General features: G+C 38.0%; 2 protein-coding genes across 2 annotated transcripts; both read right to left on the bottom strand.

Annotated features, from left to right (window-relative positions):
* Positions 1–1,607: 1,607 nt before the first annotated feature.
* On the bottom strand, positions 1,608–2,226 carry LOC102667774 (uncharacterized). Its single transcript, XM_006580599.1, has 2 exons — positions 1,736–2,226; positions 1,608–1,659 (listed from the first exon to the last, which is right to left on the bottom strand). Exons 1-2 carry the CDS (start codon positions 2,224–2,226, stop codon positions 1,608–1,610), a joined length of 543 nt encoding a protein of 180 aa, XP_006580662.1.
* A 3,361-nt stretch (positions 2,227–5,587) lies between these two features.
* Positions 5,588–6,571, bottom strand: LOC102667890 (uncharacterized). Its single transcript, XM_006580600.1, has 2 exons — positions 6,417–6,571; positions 5,588–6,074 (listed from the first exon to the last, which is right to left on the bottom strand). Exons 1-2 carry the CDS (start codon positions 6,569–6,571, stop codon positions 5,588–5,590), a joined length of 642 nt encoding a protein of 213 aa, XP_006580663.1.
* Between the last annotated feature and the right edge of the window lie 7,403 nt (positions 6,572–13,974).

Genomic DNA, 13,974 nt, shown 5'->3' on the forward strand with positions numbered 1-13,974 from the left:
GAGAGTTCAGGTCCCCCAAACCCAAATTCTCAACATGCTTTTTGCTTTTTTCTTATTTTAATTTTAATTTTTTTTAATATTTTTAGAAATATATATAAATAAAGGAAATTAATAAAATTGGAGAAGATTATAATATAAACAAAGTTAGTTAAAAATATTAGTGTAAATTTGTTTTGAAGATCTACTGTCGCAACCTACCCTTCAGCGGGAGGGTGAGTGAGACTTAAAGGTGCGTCTTCCAAGAAAAGAAAACGCGAGGGAGTCGCCACCAACATTTATTTCAGGCGAGCTAGAGGCTAGCCTGAGCGAGTCAGGGGCTTGGAAAAGTCACCAAATAACCATTTTTCCCTCCCTTTTGGGTATTTTCCGCATTCTTTTCCGAAACGTCGAAAAACCTTACAGATTGTGCGACAACTGGTGTTAAGCAACTCAATTCGGCTGGCAAGAATCCAAATATTTGCAAATGATTGTCCCCGGGCGAAATTACGGTATGACATCTACATTATTATTAAATTGTATAATTGAAGAATGTTTTATTAATTTATGAATGACGTGAAGTGAAATACATTGATAGTAAAAAAAATTAATTTGCTTGACTTGAACTTCCAGGACGATGGAGACACCTATTTTTTGAATGACCAACTAGCCTGTAGATTGAACACCATTTTGGTTGACCTCTTTCTCACTCATCCATAATAGTTCGTATTCTTGTAGATTTTGTTCAACCTTTTTTGTTTCTCCTTATGGCTGGATTGATACATAATTATGGTTCTTCATATGGTGGCCAGTAATCATAATGACGCATGCCTGCTAACGAGACTTTGTAGACACTTGACGCGTAATCCAATGTTTACATTGGACTAACATATTGCAAGTAATCTATATTGATGTGCTTACATGCAGCAATGACATGTGCACATGGTATGTGTAGCTTTTGAGGTTTCCCACAATCACATGTTCTTTGATACAACCTGACAGTGAATTTTCCCATTCGACGCCTCTCTCTCGTATTCACTCTTTCCTCAACTTGAAATTAAAATCTTTGGTGCTCAAACTGTTGAACGAAGTGAGTGTTGGACTTAGTCTCCTCTTTAGTGATGAATTTGACTACAATAAGTGTGTAAACTTGTCTGGAGGTGATCATTGCATCAGCCTGACTCCCACGGTCAACAAAATATTTGTTTAACTTCTCATACGTGACTCTGACTAAGGCTGTGATTGGAAATTTTCAAATTTTTTTGAGCACCGAGTTTAGTGACTCTGCCAAATTAGTGATCATGTGTCCCCGCTGTTTTCCGTCATCCCATTCCAAGGTCCATTGCTCCCTTGGTATTTGATCAAGCCATGTTTTGCTATGCGGGTTGTCTTCTTGTAACTCTCGATAATGGCGAAAAAACTCTGGTTGAGTCACGACATACCCTGTAGTTTGAAAAAAATGTAAATCTGAATGTTAGTTTAATGTTAAATAATTAAATATTGTGCGTTAGAATAAACAAAATATCTTACCCATACTCAAGACATTTGTTCTTTCGTCATTATTTTTGAACTGTTTTTTTTTTTGTAGTTTTGGCCTATGTGTCAAATACATAACACATGTGATGAGTTATCTACTTCCATCCACTATCAGGTCGTCTGTATGCACTTTTGATTGACTTGTGCCTGTCAGAGATTAAGCATATACCATGTTATGGTGTCACATGTGTTCTTAAGTTTTGCAAAAAAAAAAAAGTGTTACCCATCTGCTGTCTGACCCTCGACAATGGCAAATGCCAATTGAAATATGTTGTTAGTGCCATCTTGTTCAACTGCAATTAACAACATCCCTTTGTATCTTCCGTATAGCCATGTTCTATCGATTTGCACAATGGGTTTACAAAATGCAAACACATCAATGCATGCCTTAAATGACCAAAAAAGTCGATGGAATATGACCTTGTTTGGGATTGGTTGGTTGGACTTGTCCAATGCAGGAATAGTTTGAATCCTGACAATTGTGCCAGGGACGAAAAGTTGCAAAGCTTGTAGGAATTTAGGAATTATGTTGTATGACTCTTCCCAATTACCATATACCTGCTTGAGGGCCCATTGTTTTTCCAGCAATGCTTTACGATATGTGATGGTGTATCCAAACTCTTGTCTTATGAATGCGATGAATGTAGGAATGGTTAGTTGCTCATTTTCTTCAACCATCACAAGAATATTTTTGCCTACAAGTTTCGAATCCATCTTATTGTGATCTTGTGAAATGGTTGGCATGACACATGTGTGAGGCCCTTCTATCATTCTAATTTCCCAAACTTTTAGATTTTTTTCTTTTGAACGCTCTAAGTTTCCATTAGCACCCTTCAACTGGGCAACATAAGACCCATGTATCCTTCACACACCTCTTGGCTTTGAAAGTTACATGGTTCTTAATATGCCACATTTTTACCGTGTGTTTCAAGTCCTCCAATTGACAGAATCGCTGACCAACATACAACTCGTCATTGTGCGAGTCAGATTGTTGTTGTTGGTCCAAAAAATGCCTATAGTCGGGGAGTCTTCTCATAGTACTTTGACGATCCACCAAGCAGTTCTGTGTATGAACTAATATGGGTATCGAATTCGATGGGTTCAAAATGAGGGACATTATAATCATTTGTGGTCGTGTATGGGATTGGTGTGTAAAAGGATGAGCCTTTGTTAATAGATTGGCAAGTCTACCAATTTTATCACAAGTAGTAAAGATTAAATGGAAGATCAAGTGTCGAGTCCATAGGAATTTTGTTTGTATTTGCATTGGTAAATACCCAATTTGTAAGCAATAAAAGAAGTAGAAGAGGAAAGAAATTGTAAGTGTGAAATTTGAGGGTAAAAGGGAAAAAGAAAAAGATAAAAAGAAAATTAAACGATAGCTTAAATGCAAAAGATGAGTTCATAATATGATAATGTTGGGGCCTAATATGCTTAACTACCCTTGATGCAATATTAATATTTTTCTCTATTAACTGCTTTCCCAATTTTCACCCATATCTACTAATATGCTCAACCCTGATCCCTCATGATGAAGAGCATCATTTATGTATTCTCTCTCTGAAATCCCTTTGCAAAGATGGAATCATAAACAACATTAAGTATAAAGATGTATGCAGAGGCACAACAAAGTCACTCTATCCCTAGCAATGCAATGTTGAGATGCCCTTTCCCAGTTCATTAGACATTACCATTTCCCAATGAATAACCCCTAAAATCATATGCATGGATGGCTAAACCACACAATAACAATGAAAAGCAGAAAAGAATAATAGAAGTTGGAATTGCATTAATAGATAAGAAGAGCAGTTACATTACAAAGGGCTTTGGCTGCTAGGCTCCAACTGAGGGGGTTTAGCCTCTCATAGTTATGAGCAGCTTTACACTTCAAAGGCTAATAGAAGAAGGGGATGGATGACCAAATAGCAAGAAAATGGGGAATGGCTAAGAAAGAGGGTTTTCCCTAAAACATAGACCCTAGGCTTTTGATAGCTTTGAGACTCAGTGTGTTTCTCTTCTGCTTTCTCCTCCTTATATAGGAACTAAGTAGCTTAATTTTCACGCTGACCTTGCGCTAAGCACACCTTTGGACTTCATTGTGGGATTTTCTATGTGCTAAGCCTGAGTTATGCGCTAAGCGCGGGCACACACTAAGCCTGGGTGGTGCACTAAGCGAGCTATCCACTTCTTCAATTTTTCTTCAAGGCCTTTTTTTTCTTCAGTTTTTGCATCAAGTTTTCCTCTAAAGCACTTGAAATCTTCTTCTTTTGAATTATGCTAATAAAAAATAGTAAAGATGTTAATTTCTTCATTATTTCCTTAAAAACAATAATAAAGTAAAGAAATTACAGCCATTTATTAGCCAAAATTAACTATCAAATTAGCTCATATTTCACACTTATCAAACTCCCCCAAATTAAAACATTTGATTTTCCTCAAGCAAAAGACAAGTCTGAATGTATCAATACATGAGATAACTGCGAAACCTTTTCAAACCTTTCACTGGCTGATCCTGAGCTTGCATTTGTCTTGATCTTGTGATGGAAGCATGAAGGAATACACATGGAGATGAAAAAGGTTAGCAGGTAGAAACTTCATCAAGGCTGACTTACCACACTTCATTCCTCAAAAGGTTAGTGTTTCCCTCAACGCACAAGTGTCTCGTCTAAAAGTGTTTTCAATCTAACAACTGAAATTAATATTCTCAACTTTGCACTTTATCTTAGTTAATGTAATCATACACACATACTGTGGATCACTAAGGAATTTTTAGGCTTGTAACGTGGTCGGGCTAACAAGGAACTCATGGTTTTTCTTTGGATTCAAAATTAGGTTCTAAGAGAGCACCTACCGGATAACCCATGACTTATATTTCACATCCCCCAACTTTCCTGCTATTCCTAACAGCACACCATTTTTATTTGGAACTTAGGTTGTTATCAACTTTTTATTTGAAACACAAAATTTATTTTTTTTCATTTTTTTTTCTTTTTAGAAATTGAACTGGTACTGTAGCAACTTATCACACTTTACATTTGAGTGTGTGCTGTTGGTAATGTTCTTGAAACAAAATTTTTCACCTAACCAAAATTCCAACTCCCCCAAATTAAGGGTAAATTTGCCTTGACTCGTGCTATCCTACAACCTAAGATAAGGTGGTCATTAATTTCATTAGGCTCGGGTTTCAAAAACAATTTACTGCATTAAGCTCAACAGGGTGCAAGGGATTCATTCAAATAAAAAGTTAGTTATTTGGCTAAGTGGCTAAGAAAATCAAACAAGGCCTTGATCATTTCCACCCTATGTATGTACTCAAACAGTCCGAGAATCATGCAAAATCAGGAAATTAAGAACAATCGTTCTCTCACAATTATAAGGTTTGCACAACTCACCGAACATTTATGAAGTGTTTGGCTTACCTTACCATGATTTCCATTTAGACGTGCTAACCTCTGTACTATTGTGCTTTCGCTTCATACTTCATCACTCCCAATGACACAAGAATCAAAGCTTTCACAATTATCTCATCAGTACATAGTATCTTATGCTTCAATTTATCCAGAACAAGTCATAGCCCATTACTAATTTCTCTGGCTCTATCATGCAAATTTTTTATTCAATGAATGAAATTAAACTACTTGAATTAAACTTCTGAAATTAAAGTAAAGAAAAAGAAAAATTAAAGACAAGAAAAATAAAGAAAAGAAAGAGAGAAAAAAATCCTGGTAAAAAATTGAGCCTCAATCTTGTGTGGACCCAAGATCCCAAGCTCTATGAACATCACTGATGTCTGCAACATAATCATCATCAGCTTCAATATATGTGGCATCATTACCAGCTGCACCAAAGGTGTCACCCCCTCTAACAGAAGGACGTTGGTCTCCTGGCCAAGCAACCTGGACTAGGAATGCCTCTAGTGTCATCACCGACTACTGGAGGGAGAGATGGTGGAGGCCCTACATTAGTAGGTATTGGCCGTGGTGGAGGCTATGCAACATCGGAAGGAGTTGCTCCGACTGACAAAAAGGCATAGAAGTTTGGCCGGTAGGTGGAGGAGAGATATCTGGCAAAGGGATCACTGGTGGAGGAGCTGGTGGAATGTCTGGAATGGCTCGGGTCTTTGCCTGAGAAAGACACTAGAAGAGTCTATATGATCCACAACTTGTTTGGCTTCATCTTCTTCTAGGAACACATAATTCAGGTGCCCCCCAACGAGGTTAGCTTTTTTCTCAATTTCCCCCACCTTAAAACAAGTCTTGCTATCACTAGGATGCTTACTTCCCTCAAACAAGTTGAAGGTGGCTTTCTGGTCTTCCAAACTCATCTCCAAGTTGCCCTTCCCCATGTCCACAACATACTTTGCAGTCACCATGAATGGTCGACCCAGAATCAAGGGGATCTCAACATCTTCTTTAATGTCCATGATTACAAAGTCCACCGAAAAAGTGAGTTGATGGACTTTGATCAGGACGTCTTCTACCACTCTGACTGGTCTTGTGATGGAACAGTTTGTCAGCTGGAGCGTCATCCTTGTAGGTTCAATCTTTAGGTTTCCTATTCTCCTGCATATAGAAAGCGACATCAAATTGATACTTGCTCCTAAGTCAATAAGAGTCTTACCTACGAATACACTCCCAATAGAGCATGGAATGGTGTCACTTATTGGATCTTTGAACTTAGGAGGTAGCTTCTGGATTATTGCACTACAATTTTCTCCCACCACAATGGTTTTGCTGCTGATGTACTTTCCCTTTTTTATGAGGAGGTCCTTTAAGAACTTTTTGTACAACGAAATCTGCTATATGGCCTCTCCAAAAGGGATAGTAATCTCTAGCTTATGGAATATGTCAAGGAATCGCTTGAAGTAATGTTTCGTGTCCTTCTTTGATGGCACCTAAGTGTACGATGCCTCCTTTGATGAAACTAGTGGTATCACTCTTCCGGCCTCTTGAGCTAACTGGCTTTTGGTCTTGGTCTTAATAGTTGAGACCTCAGCACCACTCTCTTTGCTCTTATATTTTTCTCCCTCTTCTTTCTTTTCTTCTTCCTCATCACGCATGTTAGTTATTATTTACGACTAACTTTTATATTTAATAGTCACATGAAATTAGCATCTTTCCCCCAATTTATGGTTCTTTTTGTAGGAATTGCACATATTTTCATGTTTAGTTTGATTTTACTCAGCAAATACTCCCAATTTTGTGAATTAATGTGAATCAACTTCAGTTTTAGGTTAAAAGAAGAAAGAGGTTCAAGCAGCTGGTGTCTCGCTAAGCAAGCCATATGTGCTTAGTGAGTGACATCCGCTAAGCGAGGCACTCAGCTAGCTTAGCATGATGAGAAACCTTAGAAGAGGATCAGCCAGAGATGTGCTCATCCAATGAGTCATTTGTCTCTTCTTGCGCTCAGCGCACCCAGCTCGTTAAGCCAAAATTCACTAACTCGCGCTTAGCGAGCCAATCTCGCTAAGCAAGCCTTCAGAATCTGAAATTTTAAGGAGCCTTTAAAACATTGAAGTTGGCGTAGAATAGAGAGGGGAGTCGAAAAATAGAGTAAGAGAAGAAGTTAGAGCGACAAACCACCAGCCTCCAAGAGAGTTTAGGTTAGAGGGGTGAGATTAGGGTTCTAGAGGTTGAAGGAGACATCCTTAACCATTCTCAACCATTTTCTTCCTTAAAAATCTATACTTTGTGCTAAAAAGTTCATTGCTGGTAATGGAAGGCTAAATCTCTTGTTAGGGAGTTCTGTTGAACCTTTGATGTAATACTCTTTCACTATCTATTTAATGATGTTCTTATGTGTTCATTACTTCTATCTATGCTTATTTTACATGCTTGTGGCTTGATCACCCATTTGTATGTATAGTTAGGATTTTTAGCATTGGGAAGTGCTTTAAAGCCTTATAACTTGATAGAGCAAGCTAGAAAACTGTATGTCTAGGAATGGAGTGCAGTGATTTAGTCCTTATTATGCTGTAATCTTAATGCAACTCATTTAAGCTAAGTTTGTTGAGTGATCAAGGACGAGGTTTAAATAGAGTTAGGCCTATTCACTTGAGCGATCTTGGTTTGGGTAATTTTTCAGCATAAGAACACTAAAACAACGTTAAATAAAGAAAAACCTTTAGCAACATCAAAGTAAGTTTAATAGAAAAACCTTTAGCAACGCTTTTTACTTGACTGTTTTTACTTCTCAACTTCTAGACATTTTAGTTTATAGTTAATTAGATTTTCTTATAAAAACCGCATTTAATATATACTTGCTTTAAACAAATGTTAGCTCATTGAACATATATTCTCTGAATGAAACAAGTTCCCTATGATTTCATACTCGATTCTTACCGTTTTATATTACTTGTGCGACTCAGTACACTTGCTGATTAGCATCGCGGAAGAGCGGAACAATGCACATCCTCCTCAATTCTCTTTTCCTTCTCAACACTTTCCCTCCTAGTGAAAATTACTTTGCACTCCTCTTTGGGATTCATCTTAGTATTGGCTCCAAAGCTACCAGTGGGTCTTTCAGCCATTTGTTTTGCTAATTGTCCCACTTGTACCTCCAGATTCCTGATTGCTGCATCAGTACTCTTCTGATGTGACTCGGTCCTCTGCATAAACTGTACTAGCAATTCCTCTAGCTTAGTGGGTTTCTCCTATTGAATGGGCTCTTCACTGGGAGGCTGATGAGATGAACCTCATTGGTTGAAATTATTCCCTGGATAAGATCTCCAACCCTGGCCCTGCAAAAAATTACCTCTCTGATAGAATTCTGGTGGTCCTCCTTGATGGAATCCTTGATGATTCTGACTGCCCATGTAGTTAACTTTGTTGGCTATGTCGTCTTGGACCATGCATGAGCTTGACTCATGAGTGCCACCACAGATGTTGCATCTCCCAATGTGCATGGTTGAAGGAGGTTGCACTACATTTAATTGTTGAGGAAGATAACTTAGAGTTGTTGTGAGAGTCTCTAAGGTCTTGGCTAGGAGCTTTTTTTAAGCCAACATAGCATCTTGAGAACTAAGCTCAAGAAGGCTTTTCTTTGTAGGCGTGTAGGCTCAATCACGGAGAATGGCATGATCACTAGCTACCATATTCTCTATCAGCTCCATGGCTTCTTCTAGAGTCTTTAGCTTGATCTTCCCACCGGCTGAGGCATCTAGGAGTTGCTTGGAATGGGGTCATAAGCCATCAATGAAGATGTTGAGCTGGACAGGCTCGCTGAACCCGTTTGTAGGAGTCTTCCAGAGTAACCCATGGAAGCGGTCAAGTGCTTCACTCAACGATTCGTCAGGGTGTTTGTGGAAGGATGAGATTTCCACCTTACCCTCAACGGTCTTGGACTCTGGAAAGCACTTCTTCAGGAATTTCTCCACCACCTCTTCCCATGTCCGCAGGCTATTCCCCTTGAACGAGTGAAGCCATCTTTTTGCTTCACTAGCCAAAGAGAAGAGAATAAATTGAGGCGGATGGCGTCTTTTGGCACTTCTGCTATCTTCACTGTGTTACAGATCTCAATATATGAGGCTAGATGTTCGTACAGATCTTCACTTGGTAGGTCGTGAAGTAGATTCCCCTGGATCAGCTGGATGAGGGAATGTGGATAGGAGATGTTGGCCGCTTTCACATCTGGTCTGGCTATGCTGGTGAAGTATTGCGGTGTAGCAGAGCTAGAGTAGTCCTTTAGTGTCATCCTCTGTGGGTGGTCATCTGTCATGATGCGTTCTTCAAAGAAGGAATGTGGATTGGTCACCAACGAGGGAGAGCATAATTCGGATCATGAAGGTCTTCCCTCTCCTTGATTAGTCTACACCTCTTGTTGTTTTCTCCTTTTTCTTGCAGCGTTGTTCTTTTTGCAGGTTGCTTCAATTTCTAAATCCAAAGGAACAAGGTTGTTTCCTAGCATACACAAAAGATAACACTATCGTGTAGGTTATCAAGGTAAAAATAAAACAAATTATTATTTTTTTAATTTTTTCTTTAAAAAATAGAATAAAATAAGAGTGAATAAAGAAAAACAGAAAATAGTTTTTTTTGAAAAATAAAATAATAAAAAAATTAAAAGATAAAACAAAATTTAAATAAAAAAATAAAGAATGATTGCTCTCGAATTGGGATATGTAAACAACCAGTACGAATAACAAAGTCTTCGGCAACGACGCCAAAAACTTGTTAACAGATTGACAAGTGTACCAATTTTATCACAACCAGTAAAGATTAAATGGAAGACCGGGTGTCGAGTCCACATGGACTTTGTTTGTACTTGCATTGGTAAATATCCAATTTGTAAGCAATAGAAGAAGTAGAAGAGGAAAGAAATTGTAAGTGTGAAATTTGAGGGTAAAAGGGCAAAAGAAAAAGATAACAAGAAAATTAAACAATAGCTTAAATGTAAAAAATGAGTTCAGAATGTGATAATGTTGGGGCCTAACATGCTTAACTACCCTTGATGCAATATTAATGTTTTTGTCTATTATCTGCTTTCCCAATTTTCACCCACATCTACTAATATGCTCAACCCTGATCCCTCACGATGAAGAGCCTAATTTATGTATTCTTTCTATGAAATCCCTTTGCAAAGATGGAATCATAAACAACATTAAGTATAAAGATGTATGCAGAGGCGCAACAAAGTCACTTTATCCTTAGCAATGCAATTTTGAGATGCCCTTTCCTAGTTCTTTAGACATTACCATTTCCCAATGAATAACCCCTAAAAATAGTTGCATGGATGACCAAACCACACAAAAACAATGAAAAACAGAAAAGAACAATAGAAATTGAAATTGCATTAATAGATAAGAAGAACAGTTACATTACAAAAGGCTTTGGCTGCTAGGCTCCATCTAAGGGGGTTTAGCCTCTCATAGTCATAAGCGGCTTTACACTTCAAAGGCTAATAGAAGAAGGGGATGGATGACTAATAGTAAGAAAAAAGGAAATGGCTAAGAAAGAGGGTTACCCCTAAGAGATAGACCCAAGGCTTTGGATAGCTCTGAGACTCGGTGTGTTTCCCTTCTGCTTCCTCCTTCTTATATAGGCATTAGGTAGCTTAATTTTGATGTTGACCTCGTGCTTAGTGTGGACTTTCGTGCTAAGCACGTCTTTAGGCTTCGTTGTGGGCTTTTCCGCGTGCTAAGCCTGAGTTGTGTGCTAAGCGCAGGCATGCGCTAAGCCTGCGTGACGCGATAAGTGAGCTATCCACTTCTTCAATTTTTCTTCAAGGCCTTTTTTTCTAGTTTTTACATCAATTTTTCTTCTAAAGCACTTGAAATCTTCTTCTTTTGAATTCTGTTAGTCAAAAATAGCAGAGATGTTAATTTCTTCATTATTTTCTTAAAAACAATAATAAAGTAAAGAAATTAAACCTATTTATTAGCCAAAATTGACTATCAAATTAGCTCGTATTTCGCAGTTACCAGCCTTTATGGTAGTTTTGAGTATGATAGTCAGTGTATGGTGTTTCGTGAATTTGTGGTGATTGAACGTTTGTTTCGACATTGGCGGTAGAAGCCATTAATAGACATTGAACATGCCATCAATATCCTCTGTGCCACTGATGGTAACAGTCTAGTAATTGAACATGCCAGACTCAACAGAAATGGGATATCAATAAATAACTGCGGTTATGGTTTGACCTCGGTTTAGGCCCATCTTACGTTGGATTTTTATTTTTAAGGCATTCAAGGTGATGCCTCTCCTCATTGAAATAAGTACTTTTTTCGCCCTTAAACTCAACGCCTTTGTCATAACCAGCTGCATAGGCATCTTAGTAGACTAGGGCAGGGACGTTTTCATTTCTACTTGCCATGTTAACTGAGAGTGATTAGGTTTGGAGACCGAGAGTGTTTTGGTTTGGAGACTCAGAGTAATTTGGTTTGATGACTGAGAGTGATTTGGTTTGGAGTCTGATAGTGATTTGATTTGGAGACTGAGTGTGATTTGGTTTGGAGACTGAGAGTGATTTGAAACTTATGTTGTGAAGTGTTTTCTATGTGTAGAAGAATACGTTTCGAGACTTGATAGTTTTTGCGGTCAAAATTGCATGAACAGTGCCATGAATAGTGCACTGACAGTTTTTGCGATCAAAAATTGATATACGGTAACGTGAACAATGTTTTGACGCGCATAGTGACATGAATAGTGCATGAACATTGACATGGATAGTGCATGTGTTTTGACACGCACAGTGACATGAATAGTGAGTCTGCAGGATTCCTGACGCGCATAGTGATGTGAATAGTGTTCTTGCACGCACAGTATCGCTGTAGGATTCCCAAAATGAATAGTAAAGTGAACAGTACTGTGAATATCAGCCAAGTGAATAGTATGAACACGCAAATTTTTCTCCGCCTATAAAAACCAGCTCAGACGACTTATTCCATACAGCTTATTACACTCACCTGTTCTTTCTGAATATCGGTAACAAAATTTTCAATCGTTTGATTGTGTAAAGGGAGAATGGAGGCAAGAACATTGTTATGAAAACAAGATTGTCACCAAGCTTCAAAGATACAAAACATGGTAAGTACCAATTAGATGGCATTATAACATTTTATTGTCATGACAATTGTAAAAGTGTAACTTTTGTTTTATAGGGACAACCACCAATAATTATTTCGTATTGTCATTCGATGCTCGCTCCTCATTCTTTGATTAAGTCGTTGTTTGCTCATACTGGGTTTGCTGATGTGGCAAAATTATGCCACTTCAAAATTGATCATCATCTAGTGACTGCACTTGTTGAGTGATGGAGACAGAAACACACACTTTTCATCTTCCTGTTGGAGAATGTACAATTGCATTAGAGGATGTAGTACTACAGCTTGGCATAAGGGTGAACAGTAGGCCAATCACTGGTGCAACCTACTATGATTGGGAGGAAAAGTGTGAACAATATTTGACTGTGGTTCCGCCAAAGGGAGAAGCAATAGTAGGCTTTGCCATTAAGCTTAAGTGATTGCAAGATAATATGTTGCACTTCCCTCAGAACCAACACAACAACAGTTAGAAGAAAATTGTAAAGCTTACATTTTGCGGCTAATTGGTGGGGTTTTAATGCCGAACAAGATGAGAAATTGGGTTCATTTGATGTATCTCATTGTGTTTGCTGATCTCAACTGAGTCAGGTGATATAGTTGGGGCTCTGCTTGTCTAGCAACATTGTACAAAGAATTGTGTAGAGCCACTAACCTTGATGCCAAAACCATGGGTGGCTGTGCGTCATTGTTGCAATCTTGGGCATGGTATCGTATGCCCTTCATTGCAGCAAGAGTTAATCGGACACCATCGTATTCATTGGTTACAAGGTAATATGAATCTCAAATTCATTGTTACATGAGTAGCATAGTATGCATTAAATTAATAATTTTTCATTTATTAGATGTAGTGGCGGTGTATTAAGCTTTATTGGTACACCACAAGGAGATGTCATTGGTTATAGAATGAGATTAGATCACATGACGGCTAAACAGGTAATAAATAAATTATGGGCTACATAAAAATAATGTTGAGTTTTGTGATTTTAATAATTAATTAATTATTCATTTTGTATTATTTTCAGTTCTTGTGGAATCCATATCTCCACTTTTTGGATGCTTTGGAGTCGACAACTTTGGTAGACTCCTCCATATGAACAGCCTGCACCCCTCTAATTCATTTCTCAATAGTAGAATGGAACTAAGTGGATAGAGTTAAACTTCAATTTTTCCTCCGACAAGACATACCAATTCCCTCAAGAAACATGGACAAACTTTACAAAATCAACATGTGAGGTCAAACTGACACAAATTGGGCAAAAAAACATGCAAAGTGGATAAGGTATTGGCAACAACGTCAATCAATGGTTTTACAAGGACAACCTATTATATGTCATGCAAAGCATTCTTAGGAATACATGGCATGGTATCAAAGTAATACTATTATTTTTTTAAAATAAGCAACCGCCAAATGGATCGTCAATGAATTTTGAAACTGGTCAATCGTCAAGGGCAACAAACATCGTGCAACCATAATGTAATGTTGCATACACACCAATTGCCCCCATGACAGATTATGTTCCACCTATATACACAATAATTCCCCCCCCCCATGACAAATTACGTTTTTCCTAGTGCTTCAAACATAGACTACACTCCACCGATTGTTCAACCAGATGATTTCCTGAGCAATGTTTTTGGAACTAATTATGGCACACTAGCATCAATTTGATGTTTAGCCAAGATGTTGAAGAGAATAATCCATCACTGCATGATATACCAGATGAAAGCCCAGGTTGAAATCCAGGACGTAATAGGAGACACCCTCCATGTGGAACATGACACCATTATGGGGATTAAGTAGTAAAATTTGTTGTATGATGAAAATATCATTCTCCAATTAACTTATGTTGAACTTTTCGGCTTACATTATCTTCATGCTCCTTTAATTTTACAATTTATTTGAGTACCCTCATGACAAACGA

This window comes from Glycine max, chromosome 5 (genome assembly GCF_000004515.6).
Source record: "Glycine max cultivar Williams 82 chromosome 5, Glycine_max_v4.0, whole genome shotgun sequence".
Taxonomy (NCBI): Eukaryota; Viridiplantae; Streptophyta; class Magnoliopsida; order Fabales; family Fabaceae; genus Glycine; species Glycine max.

Excerpts from the sequence above, each read along its gene's own strand:
- LOC102667774 (XM_006580599.1), bottom strand. The coding sequence starts at position 2,226 with ATGGATTCGAAACTTGTAGGCAAAAATATTCTTGTGATGGTTGAAGAA. Across the intron at positions 1,660-1,735 it reads GAGGGTCAGACAGCAGATGG|GCACAAGTCAATCAAAAGTG; the intron begins GTAACACTTTTT and ends AATCTCTGACAG.
- LOC102667890 (XM_006580600.1), bottom strand. The coding sequence starts at position 6,571 with ATGCGTGATGAGGAAGAAGAAAAGAAAGAAGAGGGAGAAAAATATAAG. Across the intron at positions 6,075-6,416 it reads GTTTCATCAAAGGAGGCATC|GAGAATAGGAAACCTAAAGA; the intron begins GTACACTTAGGT and ends TTCTATATGCAG.